The sequence below is a fragment of the Mustela lutreola genome, chromosome 15, assembly GCF_030435805.1.
Source record: "Mustela lutreola isolate mMusLut2 chromosome 15, mMusLut2.pri, whole genome shotgun sequence".
NCBI classification, from domain to species: domain Eukaryota; kingdom Metazoa; phylum Chordata; class Mammalia; order Carnivora; family Mustelidae; genus Mustela; species Mustela lutreola.
The window spans coordinates 58092077-58116031 of NC_081304.1; the positions used below are offsets into that span (position 1 = coordinate 58092077).

Consider the following 23955-nt stretch of genomic DNA (forward strand, 5'->3'; position numbering starts at 1 on the left):
GAGGAGGAAGCAAGCTCCCTGCTGAGCAGAGAGCCTGATGTGGGGCTCGATCCCAGGACCTCGGGATCATGACCTGAGCCGAAGGCAGAGGCTTTAACCCACTGAGCCACCCAGGTGCCTCGCTATATAGGATTTTTTTTTAAAGAGATAGCAGTAGCTAGCTACTAACCCATCCTGAGGCATTAACTGCACAAAACCACAGCAAGTAGTTGGTTTTAGTGGTTCCATAAAAAATGGTGAGGTAATCTGTTGTGCCAGGGGACAGGAACTCAGTTGGCTGCGGGCATCCCTTTGGCAACTCCCAGTGGGTATAGCCAACACTTTGCTTCTCAGGCATTCGAGGGTAGCTGGTTTGGGCTCATCCTTCCGTCACATCTTCTAGAATTTAGATTTTGCTCTTAGGCCCCTCAGTTAACTACTGAGCTCCTGTCTTTTGCCAGGCACTGTGGTTCTTACGTTCTTTCCATTTGGATGTCTTAATGGAGCTCTCAGATTTCACACGTTCCAGTGGGACCTTTTCTATTCAAAAATCTGTTCCTTCCATCTTCTGTCAGGATGTGGTCCTAGCAGGTCACCCACTTGTGCATGCGTGAGATGAAATAAAGCCACAGAAACCCAGAGGAATAAAATAGCTAGGTATCCTCCTGTCCTCAGCCTGTCCTTGTGGCTTGTGTCCAGACTGGAGCGAATCCTGTCAGCCACACTTCTAGAATGCCTTTCAGATCTGCCCACGGTTCTCTTCCGGTCTCTCCTCAATACCCAGTGGGTCTAAAACCCCATCTGAGGTCGTTTCTCTGTCGCTCTGTGCACAGAGTCCTCTTGCCTTTCCTCCCAGTCTGTGAGTGAGCTCTACCCTGTCCTGCTGGTGTGTGATGCCTCTCACAGTCAGGCCCATCTCCCTGTTCTTTGGGTCCTTAGTCCCTGGCACCGGGCCTCACCAATGTAAGTATAGAGTAGGCGCATATTTATGTTACAGTAAATATACAGGAAGCACATATTTATGTTACAGCGTGTAAGTATACAGTAGGCGCATATTTATGTTACCGCGTGGTTCCCTCCACTCTTGCTGGTGAGCCCACCTTCATCCGGGTCTATGCAGTTGAGCTCGGGGCGTCTTGCGTGGACCAGACCCTCGGGGAACAGAGGGTTTGGGGAGTGGCGTCCCATGTCAGGCTGGGAGGGAAAAGTGCCACCGAGAGGCACGGGCGTGTACAGCGGAGCCGGTGGAGTTATTTTGTACAGGACACGGGCTTGCGGTGAAAGTATTTGAAACCGTCAACTCCGCAGGCTTTCGGATCCATTGGCTGCCATTCCTTTGATCTCGTAGAGACAAATCATTTCCTGAAAAAGCTTTTCTTTCAGAGATGCGGGCGTCTGGTTCGTGTTAGAGGGGACTCCGAGGAGAGCTTTACCCTCAGGAAAGAGCCGTTCCCGGTTAGGCCCGTTGTGTTTCTGGGGAAGCCACACGCATTCCAGATGGGAGATTTACGTCAAGTGAGCTCTTGTCCTGAAACCCTGAAAGCAGGGGCTCCAGTTTCTGACCGGCAGGGGTGGGCCCGTCTTCCGCTAGGGAGTCCCTCTCTGTATTTGGCCATTCTGCATTTTCCCTCCAAGTGGAGTCACTCAGGTAGTCCCCAGTATCGTGCACTTTTGCGTCAGGAGAGCTCGGTCACGCTCCTATGTCCTCACCGGCCTTCGTTAGCAAGCAGGCCCTCGGAACAGTTTTGTAAGAAAGTCGAACACAGTCCCTGCTCGTCCCGTAAGAACCCCCCGAACTGAAAACTTGTGGGGACAGCTGTGACCGTGTCAGAGACTGAGTGTGGCCTCCAGCGGGAAACAGGCACGTGGCCATTTCACCTGGAGCCCGAGGCAGCCCTCCCGACACACCCCGTGGCCTCTGGGCCTATCTAGAGTCTTAGCACCTTGTTCACACCAGCCTGGGGGTGTCCCTGTACTTCCACTCTGTCCGTGTCACCCCAGCAATCCTCACATCCGTTTTCTAAGGAACGAGACCCCTTCCCTCAACCTGCTTTGCTCATGATAGAAGATTCTGGTGCAGTTTGGAGATGCACACCCATCACCTGGCCTTGGATGAAAGCCAGCCTGTTGCTCCCTGAATGGGTTTCTCATTTTGGGCAACAGCTGCCCCCAGAGGGGCCGACAGGGGCCACTTCAGGTTGCCGCCAGCCAGAAGGATCTGTCTCTTGAAAATCACAGCGTGGTTTCTCTTGTGGCCAAGAGGGCAAATCCCACTGTGATGTGTCACGGGCTCCTGCCGCTCATGGTGGTTCTGGTTCCAAGAGCTTAAAGAAAACGAGCACAGAACCTCCCTTTAGTCACCATTCAGCTGGCAGCCGGCTCATAAGCTGTCAGTTCCCTCAGCTCAAGTGATGCTCCTCCTCTGAGACTTCCTCTGTGTCCCCGTGGCCCCTGCTGGCCCTCTAGAGGTGCCCTACCACAGCATCCTTCAGGCGTCAAAAGAGCACGATCTCCCGAGTCTGCTTCCGTTGGAGGCAGGGGGCATTAGGTTAGCCTCTCTCAAGGCCATGGTCATAGGATTCATGTAAAGTGAGGCTTTCGGGTCACATGAGGTAGGGTACCTCCCCCCTCCCCAGGAGCCCCACGTGTCTTCTTGTTGCACCTGGTTTTCCTAGCTCAGTCTGCGGTTTTCAAAATTGGAAAATTGGGTGAGTTCTTCATGAACAATCATCATCTTGAACAAAAAAATGTAATCAGGTATTGATTTTAATGAATTCTCCCTTTGTGTTTAGTTTCAAAAGTCAGCGTTACCGCAGCATTACTCAGCCCATACTGTCCAGAATTTGTGGTGGCATCCCAATACTGACGGCTCCGTTTATGTACTTAAAGCACGTATTTATGCAATAAATGTAGGATACAAAGGGGCGTAGCGTGTAAGAGGCTGGGAGAGAGGACTGGATACCCAGCAGAGAGTGTAGCCCACGTGTGTAATCTGTTCATAGGAAATAGGAGGAATGATGTTTAATTATATTTTTTTGTTGGTGTTTATCCAAGGGGTCCTAAGAGATCCTTATTTATAAAAATAAGGCTGAGTTAAATCTTGCATCCAGTAAAATTCACCTTTTTTTTTTTTTTTTAAGATTTTATTTATTTATTTGACAGATAGAGACCACAAGCAGGCAGAGAGGCAGGCAGAGAGAGAGGGGGAAGCAGGCTCCCTGCCAAGCAGAGAGCCCGATGTGGGGCTTGATCCCAAGACCCTGGGATCATGACCTGAGCCGAAAGCAGAGGCTTTAACCCACTGAGCCACCCAGGTGCCCTTAAGTGTACAGTTAGACGGGGTTAGACAAATGTGTTCCGTAGTGAAGCCAGCCCCGTGGCCCAGGGAGACTATTTCCTTCACTCCAGGAACCTTCCTTTTACCTTCATGTCGTCCGGTGCCTCCGCCTGCCCCAGACCTGGGAACCCCTGATCAGTTTTGGTTCTGTGGTCTGTTTTCTTTAGGACGTCCAGTAAATGGAATCCCAGAATACATAGCGTTTTATGTCTGGTTCCTTTCATACAACATTGTGGGTTTTTTGGACCCATCCACGTTGGTGGGTGTTTCTCTGGTCCCTTTATATCACTCAGTAAATTCCACCGTGTGACTGTACCTCAGTTTCTCTATCCGTTCACCACTGTGGTCCTCCAAGGGCAACAACCCAAAATTTTTCAGGCACCATTTTGTGAAAAGCTTGGTCCTTTTTCTGTTAAATTATCTTGGGACCTTTTGTTGAAGGCGAATTGACCGTCTGTGTGTGGTCTGTTTCTGGACTCCCTTCTGATCCTCTGATCCGTATCTCCATATGGACCTATCAATACCAACCAACCTGTCCTAATGAACTTACAGCTTTTTGAAATCAGTGGTGCAAGTCCTTGAGGCTCTGCTCCTCTTTCTCAACATCACTGTGACTTTCTTAGGTCCTTTCCGTTTCCCTGTAAATCTTTGAATCAGCTTGTCCAATGGCCCAAGGAAAGCCCTTCAGTCCCTTGACCTTTCCTGTAACAAGCAAGTGTAGAGGCCAGCAAATAAACCATTTGTCGCCATTTGTCAGGTTTGTGGTTTTGCAAGACATTTAATTCATGAGATACTTGCTTTTATTTGCTTTCTCATTTTTATGATCACTTTACTGGTTTTGGTGTTCAGGATTATGATAACTTTATGAAATGAACAGTGAAATAATCACTATTTTCTGTTTCTGTAGAACAGTTATATTTAGTCAGGCCATTAAATTTTTCTTAGGAATTTGCAAAACTGTTTCATCAGACCAATCCATCATTTTAGAAAAAGTAATTATATTTCATTTTTAATGATTATGATCTATTCAAGTTTTCTCTCTCTCTCTTTTTTTTTTTTTTCCTTGAGTAGATTTCCATTTTCCTAGGAAATTCTATTATTCCGGTTTTTTTCAAGCCTGTCATGATAGGGCCAGATACAGTGTTCCTTCAATGCTGTGAAATCTTATCTCAGATTATGTAGAAGAATTTTTTTCTGAGTTCGAAATGATTAGGGTCTCATTTTTATTATACTAAAGCCCAGGAAGGTAACCTGTCCTGTTGCTGCTTTGGGGAAATTTACAGAAATTTGGGGAAATCTCCCTTCCCTTTCTCTTTGGGGTGATATTTACGACCCATTTTTGTAAGCAACTCATGGATACTTGGCGGGGCACAGTGGTTTGTCACTTTGTTTGTTTATATTCTCTGTGTCCTTACTTGTTTTTAATTGTTGTGGTTTCTTTTCAGGGCAAGTTTATTCGGATCAACTTTGATGTCACTGGGTACATCGTTGGGGCCAATATTGAAACGTGTATCCTTTTCGTAACGGCATCCTCCAAACTCAGGAGTGATGCCCTCTCTGGCCAGCCTTGGGGTGAGCCCCTGTGATATCCCTCCGGTCACCCAGATGATTGGACGGAAGCCTGAAGAGGTCGTGACTCAGTCAGGTACTCAGTGTTAACTCCCAAGTGTTATTCTGCTGGTGGTGGTTGTTTGAACACTGGGTCCTGCCCTGTTCACGTGGCCAGGGCCGTGGAGAGTCCCGCTGAGCTGAGGACTGCCTGCTCGTGAGCCAGGAAAGGCTGCTACGATGCACTCCAGCGCATGCCATCCTACAGAACCACTCTTCAGCGGGGTGGGGGGGGCCCCTTTTGACCGTCTGCTCCTGGTATCCATGGGATGGGCATGTGCCCCCCAAAACAAGCCCCACGAACGTGCAGAGTTCAAGTCGTTTCAGTGAATGTTCAGGAGACAACCAGAGGAAAAACAAATGTCAACTACGTAGAATCATCCGAGGAAATGTCACAGGCCCAGCGCGGCCCTCAGGAGTGGTAACTCAGTACAGAATCAATTTGAGTAAAGTAATAATACAGATGATTCTGAATGATGGTATATCGATTAGGAAGGATCCAGGTGACAATTCTCTGCTCCTTCTGGCAAGTATGAGAGATCCCATGATAGACATACGTGTTTCAATCCCTCAGATAAGGGAGAGATCAACGTTTTCCCATTAATTCAGAATTGTGGCTTACGTCTCTGAATACGCTCAGAGCCAGAAACAAAAATCACTTGCGAAATGACAGGTATGGATTTGGAGTTTCTTCGCATCGGTCTGCTAAGGCATTCGCGCAAACGTATGTTCCGCCAAATGTGGAGGCTGTGTTTGGGTTGATCTAATTGAAAATCTAGCTATATGGCATATACGGAATTAATTCACTTGGTGAAGTCTCAGATCCGCGCCCCGGGTGCCCAGGCAGGTGTGCCGTGGTGCGAGTGGCAGGAGCGGGCTGGGGGTGAGCAGGTGCCGAGTGGGAACCCCAGGTGGGGTTGCTCCCAGCCGGCTCTAGAGAAACAGCAAGAGCAGGCCAGTAGCTGATTGGATCAGGGCTGTCTCTGGTGTTTGGAAAGTCCGAGCAACACTGTGGCTGTCAAGGGCTTCCCCTGCCCCCACCCAACCCCTGCAGCGTGAGGCTTTCCAAGAGGGGCTCTCAGGGAATGCAGGGTCAATTTTGTGGGTTATGGGGTCCAACCGAGCTCTGATTCCTGACTCTGCCACTCTGCCACTGTGCTATTTTAATCCCCTTTGTGCTTTGGTTTCCTTGTTCCTGAGATTGTATCAACTGCTGGAAGACTTTTCCTGCTTTCAGCCACTCTACTTCCTTTCTTAGAAACTTCTTAGAGGTCCTGGTTTGGTGCTGTGTTCTTTGAATATTACCCAGATTAGGGGCCGGTGGGGCAGAGGTGGGCTCGGGCAGCACCCTGACCTTCAAGTTTCCTCCCTCCGTGATCCTCAGAGATGAGGAAGGGACATAAATGCGTCATTTTCCTTTTTCACTCACAAGTTTTAATCGTTCAGAATGGTTCATCGCAGGAGGGCTAATAGATATCCAAGAAAGTGTTTTACAACCTAAATTTGTGTAGACACTGAGACAGGGCTGGCCACCTCTGCAATTCGATCCTTAACCATCTTCGCTCAGACCTTCTGGAAAAATCTCGTGCTGTTCGTCAAGCAAAAGATGAGCGTACTTTTCATATCTTTTACCAGTTACTGTCCGGAGCAGGAGAACACCTAAAGTGTAAGTTACAAAGTTTCTCACTATTTTCTATTTATTGGAATATGGTTTTTTATATTAAGTTTTTTTGAAAGAGCGCAAACGTTTTGGGGAAACGGCATGGCCGACCCTTGGTCAGTACAGGGCTGGAGGCATCACACCCCCTATCGTCACAAATTCACATGTAACTTGTGACTCCCCCACAGCCTAACTACCTGTAGCCAACTGTTGAGAAGGCTTTCCGACAACCAGCCCATTAGCATGTGTTTTACATGTTATATGCTCTATTCTTACAATAAAGCAAACTAGAGAAGGAAATGCTGAGGAAATCCCACACAGCAAAATGGAAACAAGACTGAACTTCTGTGCCATGCGAGGGATACTCAATTTTAAGTAGCAGTTCTGTGGGCAGTGTTACCTTAGCTTCTGTATGTGTTTTTTCTTTAAAAGAAGTTTTAGGGGCGCCTGGGTGGCTCAGTTGGTTAAGCATCTGCCTTCGGCTCAGGTCATGATCCTGGGGTCCTGGGATCAAGTCCCAAATCGGGCTCCTTATTCAGCGGGGAGCCTGCTTCTCCCTCTCCCTCAGCCCCTCCCCTTGCTTGTGCTCTTTCTCTCTCAGATGAATAAAGATTCAAAATTAGAAGCTTTAAATTAGACGAAGAATTTTTTTTTTGAGTTCTGTTTCAACATTTGTAAGCATAAAAAGTAAGAACAAATAAAATTACATTCAGTAAATATTTTTATTCCCAGGTTTACAACTAAACACTTACGTATGCTTCCACAAGTACTAGAAGGAACTTAGAGTAGACTTTTGTTTATTTTATCTTGAAGCCTGAGGACTGGAAGCTCTGGGACCGGGTGGGGGCCAAGTTCCCGGTCAGAAGTTTGCTGGATCAGAGGTCTTTGAGGGCGAGGGGAGGATGTACAACTTCCTGATTTCTTCTGAGTCTTGAATTCAGGGCTCGTTCCATGGGACCATTACGTGTGTTATCCAGGGATCCCAACAGACACGGGCCTTGTACTCCCATCTGTCACCCAGGGCTCAGGTTCTTGCTAACCACACACACCTGCGAAAGCATTCAGCCCAGAAACGAGAGTGAGACCTGCAGGGAAAAAATGAGCCACAAAAAGTCTGCTTGGCAGAAAGTCTGCAGGAGAGCACGTGGGAACATGGAGCGTGGGGCTCAGGAGCCCGTCTGTTCCTATCCCCCCTGAGAGACACCCGCCTCTCGAGAAACACACTTCTCGAAAGGGAGCGTTCCATTCTGATCCATGGTCCCTAAAACGCAAGTGACCAATGCAGCAGCCGTTAGAATAGTCTGTTGTACACACAGGTTGTGTGGCCCTCGCAAAGGCAAACTTATGCCAGACAGACGGCTTGGAGAAAGGGTTTCGGGGCGCTGGTTGGGCCAGTGGTCTGGGTCTGTACCTTTCACGTCTGGACGACGGACAGCCATCACTTCCGGCTGCCGATTTCATAGAGCCTGTAAACCACCATCCCCAAAACTCCCGGTTGCAATTTTTAGCTGACCCCCTTATTTTCCCTCTCTGACGTAGCTGTTGGAGAACTATGTATTTTAAGATTATTTATTTGACAGAGGGAGACGCAGTGAGAGAGAGAACACAAGCAGGGGTTGTGGGAGAGAGAGAAGCAGGCTTCCCATTGAGCAGGGAGCCCAAGGCAGGACTCGATCCCAGGACCCCAAGACCATAACCTGAGCCAAAGGCAGACACTTAATGACTGAGCCCCCACCACCCCAGGCGCCCCAACTGTGTGGTTTTGAAATGTGTCTACGAAGAGAGAAAAAGCATGGCAGGAAGTATGTGTGTTGGTGGGGAGGACACGAGCCACCGCTCCCTGCGATCGGCCGCGGGCTCCTTGGGGCGGAGGGATGTACACCATATCCCATTCTCTTTCCTTGCAGCGGATTTGCTCCTGGAAGGGTTTAATAACTATAGATTCCTCTCGAATGGCTACATCCCCATCCCGGGACAGCAAGACAAGGATAACTTCCAGGAGACCATGGAGGCGATGCACATCATGGGTTTCTCTCACGAGGAGATTCTGTGTATGTGGGCTTTCCCTGCCAGGCTGCCGCCCCTTCGATGAGACGTACCCACGGGGGGTGAGGGACGTAGCCCCAAAAACAACCAAGCGAATCACAGGAACCGCCCCGATCCTACAAATTCCTTATGGGACCCACGTTGCCGAAAAGTTCTGTGTAGCTGATTTTTAGCACAAGATAAATGAGGATATGTCTCTGCTACATTTTGAAGCAATAATTTTTGTTTTTTGCTTTTCACATCCATATAAAGCAATGCTTAAAGTAGTGTCTTCGGTGCTACAGTTCGGAAACATTTCTTTCAAAAAGGAGAGGAATACGGATCAAGCGTCCATGCCAGAAAATACAGGTACGTGGACCAGTGCGGGTTTTGTTTCTGTTGCGTTGCTGTGGTGACGCCGTGTCATGTGGTTCGTCGTGCTGTCCTCTGGGCATGTGGGCGGTTTGCATGGGAAGGAGCTCGTGCAACACTCCTCCGAGCCGTCTGGAGTGGAGCGTCCGCCGAATGAGTCCCTGAGTGAGGGAGGAGCCGGGGTGGCAGTAGACACACTGTCCCAGCCCTGGGTGGGGGGCGGGGGGGATGTAGGGTAATGGGGCCAGGACAGCATATACCGTAGACCCCATGCAGCTCATCTGAATGGGACCGTAGGTACAAGTTCTGGCCTGTTGTTCCCCTGCCGGGAAGAGAGGCCCCATGTTGCCAAATATTGATATTTTTCAAGGAAATCTAGATTTTACAATGAGATCTCCAGCTTTGACATGTTAAACACAGTTTTTTGTTTTTTTGTTTTTTTTTTAAGATTTTATTTATTTATTTGACAGAGAGAGATCACAAGTAGGCAGTGAGGCAGGTACAGAGAGAGAGAGAGGAGGAAACAGGCTCCCTGCTGAGCAGAGAGCCCGATGCGGGACTCGATCTCAGGACCCTGAGATCATGACCTGAGCCGAAGGCAGCGGCTTAACCTACTGAGCCACCCAGGCGCCCGTTAAACACAGTTTTAAGCCTGGGCATCCTCCGTGGGTTCTGAGGCTCTGGGACTTAGTTAAGCAGCCCGGAGTAAGGATCTGTGGCCTGTCTCGGACTGAGTGGGATTCGCTGGAAAGGACGCAGACCCAAACCTTGTCCTTCCTGAAGCCTTGCTCAGCCCGTGTCCAGATAAGGCTTCTTACTGAGTAGGTCGCGACTAGGCCCAGGTGAAGGTTTCGTACTTAGGAGATTTGTCACACCCTAGTTGCACAGAAGCTCTGCCATCTGCTTGGGATGAATGTGATGGAGTTTACCCGGGCCATCCTCACGCCCCGGATCAAGGTCGGCCGAGACTACGTGCAGAAAGCCCAGACCAAGGAGCAGGTGAGCTCCCGCTGTGGGCACACATCTGTCTGAAAGACGCACCGCACTGTTGCCTGGAGACTTTCCCGATCGTGGGTGTTCCTTGGTGCCGTGTATCGTCCTGCTCTCGTACCCTTTCCTCTTTTTCAGAAACATTTTTAAGGGACTGTTTAAAAAGCAAATGTGAAATGTCGCCTTTGGGTTCTCCCGGGGAAACAGGTCGTCTGCCTTGGGGGCGCGGCCACAGTGGGGGCTCTCGGCTCCCCAGCCCCCATGCGAGTGGCCCAGCGCCAAGATTTTGGGGGTCGGATGCACCCGTTTCATGGCCGGCTCCTTTCAGATGGGGGCCGATGCGCAGACCCCTGTGGGCGTCGTGAGGGCTCTCTTTATTCCCGGGCACCTTTGCCCATCCCCAAAATCGGTTATCACCAGTTTCATTGTACCGAAACCCCCCGTGCTACGGGAAAGTGATACGGGGTTTGGTAGCAAATGCTCTTGGGTTTGGGGAGCCCATGAAACTCCAGGTGACCCTAATATTGTGTTGTTGAGATCACTTCCAGAATTAAAGTTTGGTGTTGTCTAATCACAGGCAGATTTTGCAGTAGAGGCCTTGGCAAAAGCAACGTACGAGCGGCTCTTCCGCTGGCTCGTTCACCGGATCAACAAAGCTCTAGATAGGACCAAGCGTCAGGGCGCATCCTTCATCGGAATCCTGGATATCGCTGGATTCGAGATATTTGAGGTATGTCTCTCCGTCTCCGTTTCTCTCGCTCTTTCCTCCCCTCCCCCTGCTGTCTTATCTGTTCCTCTTTGAGTCTGTGTTCATGCCAGCCCCTGTGACCCTGGTGCAGTCCCCGCCTTTCTAGTCGAGTCCAGCAGGGGTGCTGTGAGGAAACCTGGGGGATGGAGGAGAGGGGGCGCCGCTTGAGAAGCGGAGTCTCGGGAGGGGTCTTGGCAGTTAACAGGGGAGGACCCTTGGAGGAGGAGAAGCCCCCAGTATGATGAGAGCGAGCCCAGTGGTCTTTTAGGGGAGAGAATCACCAAGTGTTAGAAACTGCTAGAAAGCCAGCGTGGCTCAAACCACAGCTGCCAGGAGGGACAAGGAGGAACAGACACAGACGAGGAACCGCGGAAGATTGTGCTCTGTGTCCCAGAGATCCCAGCCGCAGCGTCTGATGGTGCTGTCTGTCTGTCTCACTGTCGCTCTGACTGGGTTCGTCCACACACTCGGCATCTGTCCCTCCTGGGTGTGGAGACCCACGTCTGTGAAAGTTTTGCAAGAAGGACGGTAGTTTTGATCTCCTAAAAACGTGTCTCTTGGATGCTCAGGTACAAATACTAAATCACACACTTTGGGGATCCGTGTTGCCCTTGGCTGCGACTGGGTGGTGAGCCGTCTTGCTTGAAAAGGAACTTTAAAATGCTCGGTCTCTCCTGATGAGATCTGAATGTTAGCGGTCCAAGCAGTCTTACCTGCTGAGCTGCCACCTGGAGAGACCGCGCTAAGAGGAACTGATCTGTTAAAAAAAAAAAAAAAAAAAAACAACCTTGAGAAATCGTGGATGGTGGCCTGCTACATGTCACGTTAAAAAAAAAATCTGTCACTTTCCCCTATACAAACAGTCAGGAGATACAATGAAAGAAAAGATCCCCAGTGCCAACTGCAACAAAAACATGAGATTCTGAAGAATCCATTTAAGAAGAAATAGGCACAGTTTAGCAGAAGGCGCCCTCCCAATGCTCCCGTGAGAAACAGAAGAACAAACGGGAAATCATGCCTTGTTCTTGGATGGGAAAAGCCTGCACCATAAAGGTGTGAATTTCCTCCACTTTATCTCTCAATATGTGTTCAAAACTCGTGGATCGGCATTTTTGACAAGTGAATTAATGAAAAATAATGGTAAAATTCTGGGAAATGAAAAGGATATTAAAAAGATACAGAACATAATAAAACTGCAGGACTTGAAAAAGGGCAGATTTGACCTATGAATAGACAGACAGTAGAAAAATATAAAAAAGCTAGAACGGCTTTAGAAAGCCTTTATTTAGAAAGCGTTCTTTGTCCTGGGGAGAGAACAGAAAAGGCCTCAATGTCCACCGTTAGGAAACTGAGTCACTGAATCCCAGCATCTCCATACAGCAAAGTACGGATCTGTGGAAACACATCAAGACACAGTGACAAATTTAAAGTCAAGGTGGCATGCACACATCTGAGTGCATAGACTCTCTGGAAGGGTCTGGAGAAGCAGGCAACGTGAGACCTCTCAACACAGCTCTTTGTCCGTCCGTCCTTCTGTGCCATGCGTTACTGCTGTGGGAATGGATGATAGAAAAATGCCATTGGCGGCTCCATGGGAAAGAAGTAGAAAAATCCTTTTTGGCGAAGTGCCGTGCCACAGAACTGCCCAGGCCAAATCAGGCAGTCAGATCTCCCATCCTCGATGCACGCGCCTCCGCGTGAGTCGGCCCCAGCGGGCCGGCCTCTGTCCCCAGACCCTGCTGCCATTGGCAGGCCATCCGCCCTCCGAGCACAACCTCGTTGGGAAACAGGAGAGCACCCCGAGGGGGGAGAGTTGGAACGGCTTTCGCAGACTCTAAATCCGTTCCTCAGAGATGGATTACACGTTCCCTAACTGAAGATCCCTTTTCCTAATGAAAGACGTTATTCATGGGCACCTGCTATGCGGGGACAGCGTGGAGGAGGGAGCGAAGGTTGAGAACTTCTACTACGTAAGGTGATCGCTTGTGAAAGATAGACCCTTCCAGCCCTCCAGCCCTCCACCCTTCTGCCTCTCCACCCCTCTACCCCTGCACCCCTCCTCCCCTGCACGCTCCCATCTCTCCAGCCCTCCACCCCTCCACCCTTCCCCATTCCAGCCCTCCACTAGAGTAGAGAAGTGGGCAGGGTTGACAGGAGGAAAGAGCAGTGTCTGTCGCACGGGGAAGCTGCTCGGGCTGAGGGCAGCACGCTAGCATCGTTTCTGCGGAAGTACAGTGAACACAGGCTGAACAGGGACAGCGATGTATGTACACGTCTCCAGGCTCACCGCCATGAACGTGGTCATCCTCTGTCACCACCCAGCAGGGACACTGCTAAGGGAAGGGAACGCACGGAGAGGCGGCCTGGAGCCTCTCATGTGGGCCTGAGCGGGATCTCAGCAGCCACCCCTGAGGTCAAGAGGACTCCTGCAGCTGCTGCAGAGCCCGTGGCTGAGGAGAAAGGGGACCGGAAGTGCACCACGGTCTCCCCACTCCCAACTGAGGGCTGCACACCCCACGCGGCCACTTGCTTTTCCTTCCTTTTCCCTCTTTATTTCCTCGCTTCTTCCTCTGCTTCTGTCCGGAACCATTCAGCAGCAGGCGCCGGGCTGTCGTACGCGTAGGTCACGCACATCGCACACTGAGCTCAGGGCCTTCAGTTTCCCTCCTCGGTGCATGTTGCTGATGTCCCCGGCCTAGGCCGCAGGGACTGCCGATCATGCGGGGTGGGTGCCATGGCCGAGTGTGTGGTGGGCATCCTGTGGGTTCCCCGGAAGCTGACAGGTCCTGTTCTCACCCTGCCGGTGGCCGCCCATAGCTGAACTCGTTCGAGCAGCTGTGCATCAACTACACCAACGAGAAGCTGCAACAGCTGTTCAACCACACCATGTTCGTGCTGGAGCAGGAGGAGTACCAGCGCGAGGGCATCGAGTGGAGCTTCATCGACTTTGGGCTCGACCTGCAGCCCTGCATCGACCTCATCGAGAGACCCGTAAGGCCGCGATCCTGTGCGGGACTTCCGGGCTCTGCCGCCACTCATCCCCCAAGTGGTCTTGTCTTAAGTAGGCTCCATGCCCAGCGTGGGGCTCGAACCCCCAACCCCAATATTAAGAGTCACTTCCTCCGCGGACAGAGCCAGCCCTCAGCCCCCGCCCCGGCCAAATCAGTCTTAAGACAGTTTTTTAACATAAAAGATGTAGGAAGGTGATACTTTAATAAAAAGAACTATTTAAAAAGCAAGCGTGCAGCCAGGCAGGCCCTCCCTCAGCCCTTGTGTGGGGGAGCCTGCTGCCTGCAGACCGCTCTTGAGGCACTGCTCAGCCCCCCTACCCCCACTACACGCACCTGCCAGGGCTACACAGGCCGCCGCCCTTGGCCAGGAGCAGGACATGGCATCCAGACTCATTTTTCACATCACTATCCTTGGGAGCATAAAGCTCTTCTTATTTTGGCAGTGTTTTGTTTCTCTCTCTCTCTTTTTTTTTTCCTAATTTGAAGTTTTGGGGTTTTTTTGGGCACATGTTTTTTGGTTTTGTTTTGGGTTTTTTTTTTTTTTAGTTGAGAGAGAGAGAGAGAGAGAGAGCGGGGTGGCAGCAGATGGGGAGGGAGAAGCAGACTCCCCACTGATCAGGGAGCCTGATTCGGGACTCAATCCCGGGACCCTGAGGTATGACCTGAGCCAAAGGCAGATGCTTCACTGGGCAGGTGCCTCTGGGCAGGTGTACTTTATACAGCACTCTTAGCAAGCATCAGGTGTTCTTTCCCCTTTGGTTTAGTGTTAACGCAAAAATAGACAGGACTGAGGAGCCTGGGGGACTCAGTCACTAAGCATCTGCCTTCAGCTACAGGTCATCATCCCAGGGTTCTGGGATCAAGTCCTGCATCCGGCTCCCTGCTCAGTGGGGAGCCTGCTTCCCCCCACCCCACCCTGTTTCTCTCTCTCTCAAATAAAACCTTTTTAGAAAAAAAAAAAGAAAGAAAAGAAAAGAAATACATCGGACCACGTAGAACTTATTCACTTAGGATCTTAAGCAAATATTAATGACTTGGCTCTATTCCCTGGCGGTCAGGAAGGGAAGCTCAGCAAGGCACTTACAGACCTGTCCCCCCCCCCCCCATACAGCCTGTGGCCTCAGATAGACACCTTGTCCCAGACTTCCAGCTCTGTAGAAATCCCCAGCGAAAAGAGACACAGTAACACTGCTTGACAGTGACGGATGAAGTAGCAAAAATACAAAGACCCAATTGGGGACATTTATAATGACGCTGTCACCGAGCCGTTTAGAAAAGGTTAAATTACATTCGGAATCCTATTTCAGAACTTAAGGATATTTTCATTGGAAGGTATTAAAATGTAAGAATCATGCTAGAAAGACGAATGAGCCCTCATTAGTGTGAGTACAGATCTTCAGAGTCTGGTGAGCGGGGCCCGTTGAGTGACCTACCTCTCTAATCTCGGCGGCTTGGCGGGCACCTAGTCCTGCCCACCTCTGATGATCGCTCTTTGAGCTGCTCTAAGCCCATGGGTTCTTGAAGGTGGAGGAGCCCTAAAGCAGTTGGCTGCCGGGGGCTCATCGCAGGGACACCCCCACACACAGCTTCTGCCTGCTGGTGTGCATTGTGCCAATGGCCTTCCGGCTGATGGTCACACTGACTCCTGGGTGCGTTAAGCAATGCTTGTGTACAGCTGGCCTTTCCCTAGTGGACGCCAAGGCCGCATGAGCTCAAGAAGACGGCCGGTTTCATAGGTGCACCTGGAGGCTTGTCCCACCGACTGGCCGTAGTTGTGGGGTGCCTGTGATGGCTGACCCGGATGCAGTGACCTAGTCCTTGACAATTTAACTGTTTGTGTTGCTGTCACGCGTCCCCCACTTGCCTCCAAAAGGGAAGTCCCTGCATGGGCTCTGCGCTCTTTTTCTGTTATGGAGACATAACTTGCAGGCCCTGAAGTCCAGTGGCCTAGGCCTGGTTCACTGGTGTCCACGTCTTCTCAAGTCTGCCTCCTGCTCACATTCTGGTCGTCCTGGGCAGGGATGTCGGGCCCTCCCCACCCCCGTGGCGTGGGTCCACTTTCTCCCATGTTTTCTGGGCCTTTCTGCAGGGACCCAGCCCCACAAAACTAAACAGCCTGGCTCACGAGTGTCGGCCGGAATAAATCCAGACGCTCAGCTGATGGATCCTCACCCCAACTTTCATATTCTCTGCTGGATTCTGGTTCCACTGTTGGCCAAGCGTGAGGGGACGCGTCTTATTTCATGGTCCCTTAAACAGGAGCTGCAATCACTTAGGGTGTAAGGTGTTGGAAGCGTTCCACCCAGTTGAGGGGTGCGTTTATTCTGGTTTTCTTTCATTTTAAAAAATTCCCCTTTCTCATGCGTCCCCCGCCCCCCAGCAACCACACTTTGTTCTGATGGAGGTTTTAGGGTCCTGTCCCTGGCCAGCCCCCGAATGTAGTCAGCGTCCAGCTCTGTGGCCCCAGCTCCCGGCCCTTGCTGTGGTCCCTCAGTGGCTGCCTCTTGTCACCAGGCGAACCCCCCTGGCGTTCTGGCCCTTCTGGATGAAGAGTGCTGGTTCCCGAAGGCCACAGACAAAACCTTCGTGGAGAAGCTGGTTCAGGAGCAAGGCTCCCACTCCAAGTTCCAGAAGCCGCGGCAGCTGAAGGACAAAGCGGACTTCTGCATCATACACTACGCGGGCAAGGTACGGGCCGCGCCGGCAGATCCTGCCGTGTCCCCGAGGCCGGGGACGGCCGTGCGGAGACGCGTGCGTGCGCACGCACGATCCCGCCCTGCCGTGTGCATGCGCGAGTCTCCATGCCGTGAGTGTGCCGTGCGCATGTCGTGTGTGCGCCCGCCTTGCCGTGCGTGTGCCCGGCGCATGGCCCCTGTGTCGCCCGGCCAGCCGGCGGGCCCGCGAGCTTTCTGGCGGAAGGCTGAAAGCGTTCCCTGTGTGTGTTTGTGTTTCCCGCGTGGCCCGCCACCCGCCAGGTGGACTACAAGGCGGACGAGTGGCTGATGAAGAACATGGACCCGCTGAACGACAACGTGGCCACCCTCCTGCACCAGTCGTCGGACAGATTCGTGGCAGAGCTTTGGAAGGACGGTAAGGACGCGCCCCTGTCTGCAGTGACGCCTGCCTGGGAGCTTTGCCAGTTACGGCTTCTAGGTGGTTCGTCCACGTAGATCTGTGTCCCAAGACTCGCTCTCCCTAGAGCAGGGCTGCCGCTAGACCCAGTCCCCACCTGGTACCCCGCCTGGGTCCCCTGACCCTGCCTTCTCGGTTAGACGCTACGGGAGGTGGGAACCGTTCTAGGGACTGTTCTAGGGCCCGGCTGGGTTGCGCTCCAGGGCCGCTGGACACAGGGCCAGAGAAGCCCCTCCACAGCTTGCTGTGTGGCTCAGCTGAGCCCTCTGCTCACACACGGAGCGGCCGCCAAATAAGTTTGAGAACCCCACGCAGAGATGATCTTTTCTTTCCACCAGCCCCCGTAGTGGTTTTCTTTACAGGAGCCTCAGCTGCAGGGTCTGGCCGTTTGGTCATAGACTGGAAGGTTTGCTAGGACTAGAAGGAGGACAGCCGGGAGTCCACGCACAGCGGGAGGCCGTGCCTCCTGGGGTTTGCGCTCACTGCAGTGTCATCCTGGTCGCATGTCCCCTTCACATAGCCTCAGGCCACCTGGGCTCTCCGCCCTGAATCTGCCCCTGCCTCCACGCCAGGTCAGGCTTCGTTGGGAGCCTGGCTCGCTTCTGCTTTTCCCATAGCACCTGCGGACCTCGTGACCTAGCCATCTCCTCAGCGGAGAAAGAGGCCCAGGAAGGGGAAAGAGAAGGGGTGAGGGCTGTGGAGGCGGAAGGACAGAGCAGAGGGAGTGTTGAGAACGTGAGGAGGGCAAAGGGCTGCCTGAGTCAAGAATGGTTGTGCGTACCTGCTGGGCCTGCTGGGGAGGCAGCACGGCGCACGGGGGTCCTAGGAGGGATGGTCCACCTGAGACCCTAGAAGGAGGGACTCGGGGAGGCTTGGTCATTTTTGTGCCTTCCCACAAGAGTCTCCAGCCAGATGCTGCATGTTCCCTGTCAGGATGATGAGCCGGGCAGTCGAGGGGGCTCCCTGAGCTCTGGGCAGAGCAGCTGGCGGCAGCTGGATACACGAGGGTCCCCGAGTCCATCGCTAGGAAGCGGTGGCTCGGGGATGTGAGACGTGGAACCAGAGTGGACAAGACCACTCAGAGCACCGGTTGGCACGGGGCTCACAGTGCCAGACAGTGTGAGGGGGGAGCATGCGAGGGACAGGTCCCTTTCGCCACAACCCTGCCACTTGACGAGCCCTGGGCCCTCCCTTCACCTGGTGCTCCGGTCAGATCTCCGAGCACAGGAAAGAGAAAATGCGCACGAGCTGTTGAGTCCTGCAGCGGCTGGGATGAGTGCCCCACAATGGGGCGGAATGAGCCTTCAAAGATAGGCGTTAGAGGAAGGGTGGCCCTCTGGCCCAGGGAGCTGAGGCAGTTGGTTGTGGACACAGAGTTAGTCGCCTGGTCCTTGAAGGATGACAGTTTGTTGAGTCGCGAAGCCTGGCATTAACCGAGCACGTCCCAGGTGCCAGGCGTGGTCCCGGCGTGGACTTGGAAACGCACGTGGCCAAGGTGGAGCAGGAGTCCATGAACGAGCTGCTGCAAAGCGGGGAGCCTTTTCCGAAGTGAGGATGGCTCGGAAGGAGGGCCCGAGCCACAGGTTGAGTGAGCCCAGGGTGGCGGCAGGGAGCCCAGCGAGGGTTGGGAGCGAGGGGGTCCAGCCAGGCTGGAGAAGCCCGCCTGCTAGTCACGCTGCAGCAGGTGTGCGAGCCATGCCGGTGTCCCGGGCGGCACAGAAGGTGGACAGAAAAAGCGGTCGGTGGGCTGGGTCGGGGCGAAGGGCCTAGAAATGGGGGGCCAAGTGCAAGGTGGCCTAGAGACAGGCCACGGGTGTGGAAGAAATGCCCATGGAGCAGGGGTCAGAGGAAGCCTGAAAAATGGATTCTCTCTTTGTTGTGCGTGAGAGCAGAAGCAGGTACTGGAGAAAAAAAAGGGCCATTATTACCAAAGGGATGAGAGTCTGGACTAACACGCTGGTTCTGATGTGGTTGAACCACTCTGACTGCTTTTTTAAATTCTTCACCGAAAATGATGTTGTGGGAAAGCCCTGCCCCATTGGCATGGGGCCATCTGGCCTCCGTCTCACCGTGGTCGTGACATGTGTGGTCCATTGAGGGGCGATGTGGGACGTGCCTCCGGTCCCCCCGAGCTGGCCCCCCAGCGGGAGACTCAGGACACCCCAGTAGGACAGGCAAGCCTCTGTCTTGGCCCCCCACTTCCTTCCCGGCCTTCCTGCCTCCATCCCTCTCCGTTGCCACCATGCCTCACCAAAGAAGCCCGCGGCCGCGGCGGGCTGGCAGCCTTCAGAGGGTGAGATGGGGTGGGCACGAGCCGCAGGGGTCCATGCCCACCGTGTAGCCCAGGTGAGCTGTCTGACAGGTGGGACCACATCAGGAGCGTCCCTGACCTGCCTTCCCGTGCTTTCCGTGTCCACAGAGACCCTGCGTTACTGACTCGCTTACAGAACAGCCAGCGGCCTCACAGGCTCCCCTGGTGCTGGCCAGAGCCTTGTGTGTCTGAACTTAGCCCACGGCTCGGACCCCGCATAGTAGTGTTTACATGGCCTGGACTTGCTACAGGGAGCCGCTGGGAGGCCAGTGTGGCCCCTTTGTCTGTACCTGCCCCCAATGTGACTGGGCCATGCTGACCTCTGCTCTGGAAAAATCCCACGGGCTTGCTACTATGGGCAGAAGTCCCATTGGCTTAGGTGGTCAGTTCCCTCGTCTGAGTGACAGGATGGCGGAGAAGGGGGCCCAGGGCAGTCTGCCCAGTTTGCGGGACCGCGTGTTGCGTTTGGAGAGTCAGCGGCAGGCACGGAGTGTGGCCGGGGGTCTAGGAGGAAAGTTCACCACGGCTCAGTCTTGGGATAAGGCCAGGCCTTAGAAAGACAGTAACCCGGGAAGAACACCTCCTTGTTTTTCTCTTTGTAGCCACATCAGTGCAGAAGCAGGAAATGACAGATTGACCAGGAGAGTAGGCTGCGTGGATTAACTTGCCTGCAAAGGCACAATCCCCAGGGTATAAAACATTTTGTGTTAAAACAGACTCTGAGGGGTTTGACGGAGTTCTCTCAAGACCCAACCAGGAGTATTAAGATTTTTGGTGGCAGCCCTGCCCTAGAGATTCATAGTGCCCTACTTTTTGCTGAAAGATGTTCTGGGATTTCTCTACCAGCTGCACAGACTCCTTGACGCGCCCTGGGTCTTATCTGGGGGAGGGGAAGCCAACAATTGCATTTTCATGTAAAAGTGCCTCCTCGGGTATGTTCATGGGTAAAGGGTGTGATCATTCACATGTCACCCAATGGTTTACAGTTGTTTTAACATTTTGCTGCAACAGAATTTGAATTTTACTTTCCTTAAAGGTAGTTCCCTGTTACTAATTTTTTTTCCTTTTTTTTTTAATTAACATATAATGTATTATTTGTTTCATGGTTTTGGTTTTCTTTTCTTAATTAACATATAATGTATTTCTGTTCCTAATTTCTACTTGAAGTAAATTACATTGCCACAATTTGTATTGGATGCCCGAGTGGACAGCAATGTGAATTTGGACTGTAAAAGCCACTAACGCACGCACTAGAGTGCCCCAGCTTGCTCAGTCTCGTCCTGATGTGCTAATTGCGAGATAATTTTATGAAGGATAACGCCAGTAGCACCTGAGCACCCTTAAATTTCCTCCTGGGTTTTCAGGGGGCGGGCGATCACGGAGCATGGATTCGAACCCATGCTCACACATGCTGCGGGGAGGGCTCTTCTGAGTCCGCGTAAGTTGACTCAGTGAGGACCTGTGTCCAAGTGTGCGCAGTCATTTGCGCGGTAATGTCGCACGGGCTCTGCACCCCGACTCGCGAGGGTTGCAGCCCGACTGCAGAGCTGACTTGTGATGTCCAATGTCTCTCACACTAACCGACGTGTTTGTGTATCTGCTCTTCTGTCCTGTTTTGCTGTGTCTCTGCTGTAGAGATTCAGAATATTCAGAGAGCTTCTTTCTATGACAGTGTTTCTGGTCTTCATGAGCCACCAGGTGAATGTACAAAGCCTGTAGGTCTTCCAAGCACATAAGCCCCCAGGAGGAGCTCGCGGGGAGGGGGGCGGGGGGGGCTGCAGGGTGGCCGGGAGGGGCCCGGGGTAGGCTGGGCGGGGGCGGGGGGCTGGTTCCTGGGCTCCTGTTTTTGTTTTGCTCATAGACCTGCATGAACCTTTCATTTCATGCTCCCTCCCCTTGTCCTCCGAGGCAGCTGTTTGAGCGCATCCACAATCGAATCGCTACTGCATACACATCGCTTCTTCTCTTCTGCACTCACAGCACTGCTTACTGAAAGGCAACGTCGCTACCTTTGCCAGTGGTGCCATTTTGATACACGGGCCCCAAAAGGAATGCTGGGAACGGATGTGCGGAAGGAGGGTCTCCCATGTCTCTGGGTCTCCTTTCCGTTTTCGAGGCCGAGGAATTCCAGGGAGGGGTGGTTCTTGCTTTAAGTCCTGCATGCTGGGAGAGCAGATAATTCCACCTTTCTCTCCCGTGTTGGTCTCCTCGGGCTAGCTTTGGTTTGGAACGTGGGTGGGTATCGAGTCACGTGGCTTTTTGTTTGGAGCTTGAGATCGTGAGTCGATCAACAAGGCTCAGAGGTGCAGGTGTGGGTCGAATTCAGACCCTGAACCCGAAATTGAGCCCCGCACGACGGAACCTGGTGGTCTGAGGCCCTAGCCCCGTTGTTAAATACGGCCTACACATGGCTAAAGGCCCCGTGATAGCCCGACCTAAGAAAGAATGTATCAGCCAGTTTGATAATCATGTAGTGAAATTGTCAGGTGTGACATTCAGAGACAAAGTTCAAATTCATCAGACAAAATTTCCTTTCTGACTTTTGGAATCCAGTGATGCTGAGACCTCAGACCATCCCAAGACTTCCTTAGGAAGAAGAGGAGCGTGCCGGTCTGCACTCAAGTACCCCCGCCTCGGTTCTAGGCCCCGTCCTGGGGAGGAAGCACCTGGGAGAGCTGGGGGCTGGGATGCGGGTCGGATGGCGCCAGGGAGGGTCCCACACACTGGAGCACATGCCGCACAGAAGCCCAAGGAAGAACTCGTGCTCACGCCCCCGTGGCCCTCGGTAGTCTGGCCTGGGTCAAGGACACGGGGATAGGGACAGACCAGTAGGCAGGAGTTTCCAGCCAAGGGGCTGCCGGAAACGTGTGATTTGTTCCGAGTCAGCGCTGGCTCTGTTCGCCTTTCTGCCAAAATAGAGTGCCCTCTTTAAACTAATCACTGGTACTCTTGGATGTCTGAACTCTTAAGAGCGCTCCAGATGGAGCTCTTGTAGAGCAGGGACGGGCCAGTGTGGGCTTGCCGTCAGTTCCCCGGCACTGGCACGAAATCGGTGCCCCAGAAGGAAGCAGTTCAGTGAGGGATCCGGAGGGTGGGTGTCCCACAGCCGGTTCTCAGACGCGGCGGCTCTGTCCAGCGCCCCCACAGTGGCCCTCACCTCTCCCACGGCGCAGGCGCAGGGGCTCTTTCCCCACAACGTGGAGCAGGTGTGTTTCTGCTCCTGCAGCACGTGCGAGCCCCTCCTGGATGACGTCATTCGGGCAGGCCACCAGCTCCTTGAGCTCCCTGACCTCACCTCACCAGAGGTGTCCTCTGTTGAGTGATTTGGCTGAACAAGTGTCCGGGCTCCGTCTCTCCTTCTTAAAAGGTCTTCCACCCGCCGTGGCTACATCTGGTCTCCCACAAATGGTCTTCCTCCTCAGTGTGTGCTTAGGAAGTCCAGCCCCAGAGAAGCGTAGCCAGCGTTAAACAAAGATGTGGAGCTTTAGTGTGTGCACTGAATTCTCCGAAGACGGCGGAGGAAGGGATTTCTAGGTGTCCAGATTGTGAACCTGTTGTCTTAGGTGCAGCGATAACTTAGTGCGTGTCCCTCTAGACGTGAGGGCGTGGAGCTCGTGTGACCTTATGCTTCCGAGCTCCTGCGGAGTGTTAGGGATGGAGCAGGGAGGCCGTGCAGGCTCTGAGGACAAGGGTGAGAGGCAGGAGGAAAGACGGGCTTCCAGAAGCATCAGAGGACAAGTGTGTGAGAGGAAGGAATCCCCAGAGAGGGAATAGGGAGTCGTTCATGTTTCCGCTGTAAGCCAGAGGTCTGTTTTCTTCCAGATCTGCTTTGAAAGCCCAGACTTTCTGAACTAAACCAGCAATGAGCCGGCGAGGAGGGATCGTAACCTCAAAATTGTAGTACGTGGAGCCGGTCCCAGCAGTTGCTGGAGGACGCCCCTCCCACCAGCCCTGCTCCTTTCCAATCTGCTGCAGAAGCGCCCTTGAACTTGGGAGCCCAGTTCACTTGGACAGATGCAGCGGGGAGGGGCTGGCCAGCATGCAGGAGGGCTTCGTGTCTGTCACAGGCCCCTGGGGGGTCTCCCTTCATCTCTGATGTCCACTGAGCTCTTCCCTTTCTCCTGGTCACAGTTAAGGGGGAAGCTTCCCCTTAGCCATGCTTCCAACCGAGAGGACAATGTTCTGGTTTCAAAAACGCTGAACTGGTCCTTTTCGGGTCCAGGAAGTCACGAAAGAAGGTTCCACATAGAACCGGGTAGCAGAACTGATAAGATGGCAGTCTTCAATCTTGTAAGTCCTGCCCATCAGCCATGATCTCTCCTTGTTTAGAACCTGGGGGGCGGCTCGGACGCAGTCTGTGTGCAGAGCTAAACAGCACGGAGGTTTCTCAGCGGACGGAGGGTTTTGTTGTGCGGAAAATTCTTGTCCTGGTTTGTTTCTGTTTTTAATCTTGAGCCTTAATGAGAGCTGGGAGCGCCAAGAGAAGCAGCCTCCAGGTTTTGCTGCATGAGTCCCTGAGGTCACGTGGAGACAGTGACACTTGCTGCCAGGGCTGTGAGCGTCATGCCTCCCAGTGTGAGTGTGAGCCTGTCTCTGGCTGCGGCTGTGTGGCTGCTGCCCTAATAACGAAAACCAGAAAATCAGCAACTGCGTCCTTGGCGGTGAGTTGGTGCAAGTCCCCCAGGTTCCCTGAGCGCCAGGACCAAGCTGAGGGGCAGGTGTGCTGAGTTGCCCGGCGTCCTCGGGAAGTAACGAGAAGAGTTCCAGAGCCGGAGGAAGATG

At 52.8% G+C, this 23955-nt stretch overlaps 1 protein-coding gene across 6 annotated transcripts in view; it reads left to right on the forward strand.

Moving 5' to 3' along the window:
* The window catches only part of MYH10 (myosin heavy chain 10), a 118396-nt gene that overhangs the window by 52121 nt on the left and 42320 nt on the right, over positions 1 to 23955 (forward strand). For 4 of the 6 annotated variants that reach the window (XM_059150553.1, XM_059150552.1, XM_059150555.1 and 1 more), the window contains 10 exons: positions 4762 to 4825; positions 6492 to 6590; positions 8492 to 8635; positions 8883 to 8978; positions 9862 to 9980; positions 10549 to 10701; positions 13537 to 13710; positions 16245 to 16418; positions 16706 to 16820; positions 20809 to 20871. In XM_059150553.1, the coding sequence (XP_059006536.1) occupies positions 4762 to 4825; positions 6492 to 6590; positions 8492 to 8635; positions 8883 to 8978; positions 9862 to 9980; positions 10549 to 10701; positions 13537 to 13710; positions 16245 to 16418; positions 16706 to 16820; positions 20809 to 20871 (1201 nt within the window). The remainder of the gene's footprint in view (positions 1 to 4761; positions 4826 to 6491; positions 6591 to 8491; positions 8636 to 8882; positions 8979 to 9861; positions 9981 to 10548; positions 10702 to 13536; positions 13711 to 16244; positions 16419 to 16705; positions 16821 to 20808; positions 20872 to 23955) is intronic. The other 2 variants (XM_059150556.1, XM_059150557.1) reach the window with 1 other exon arrangement.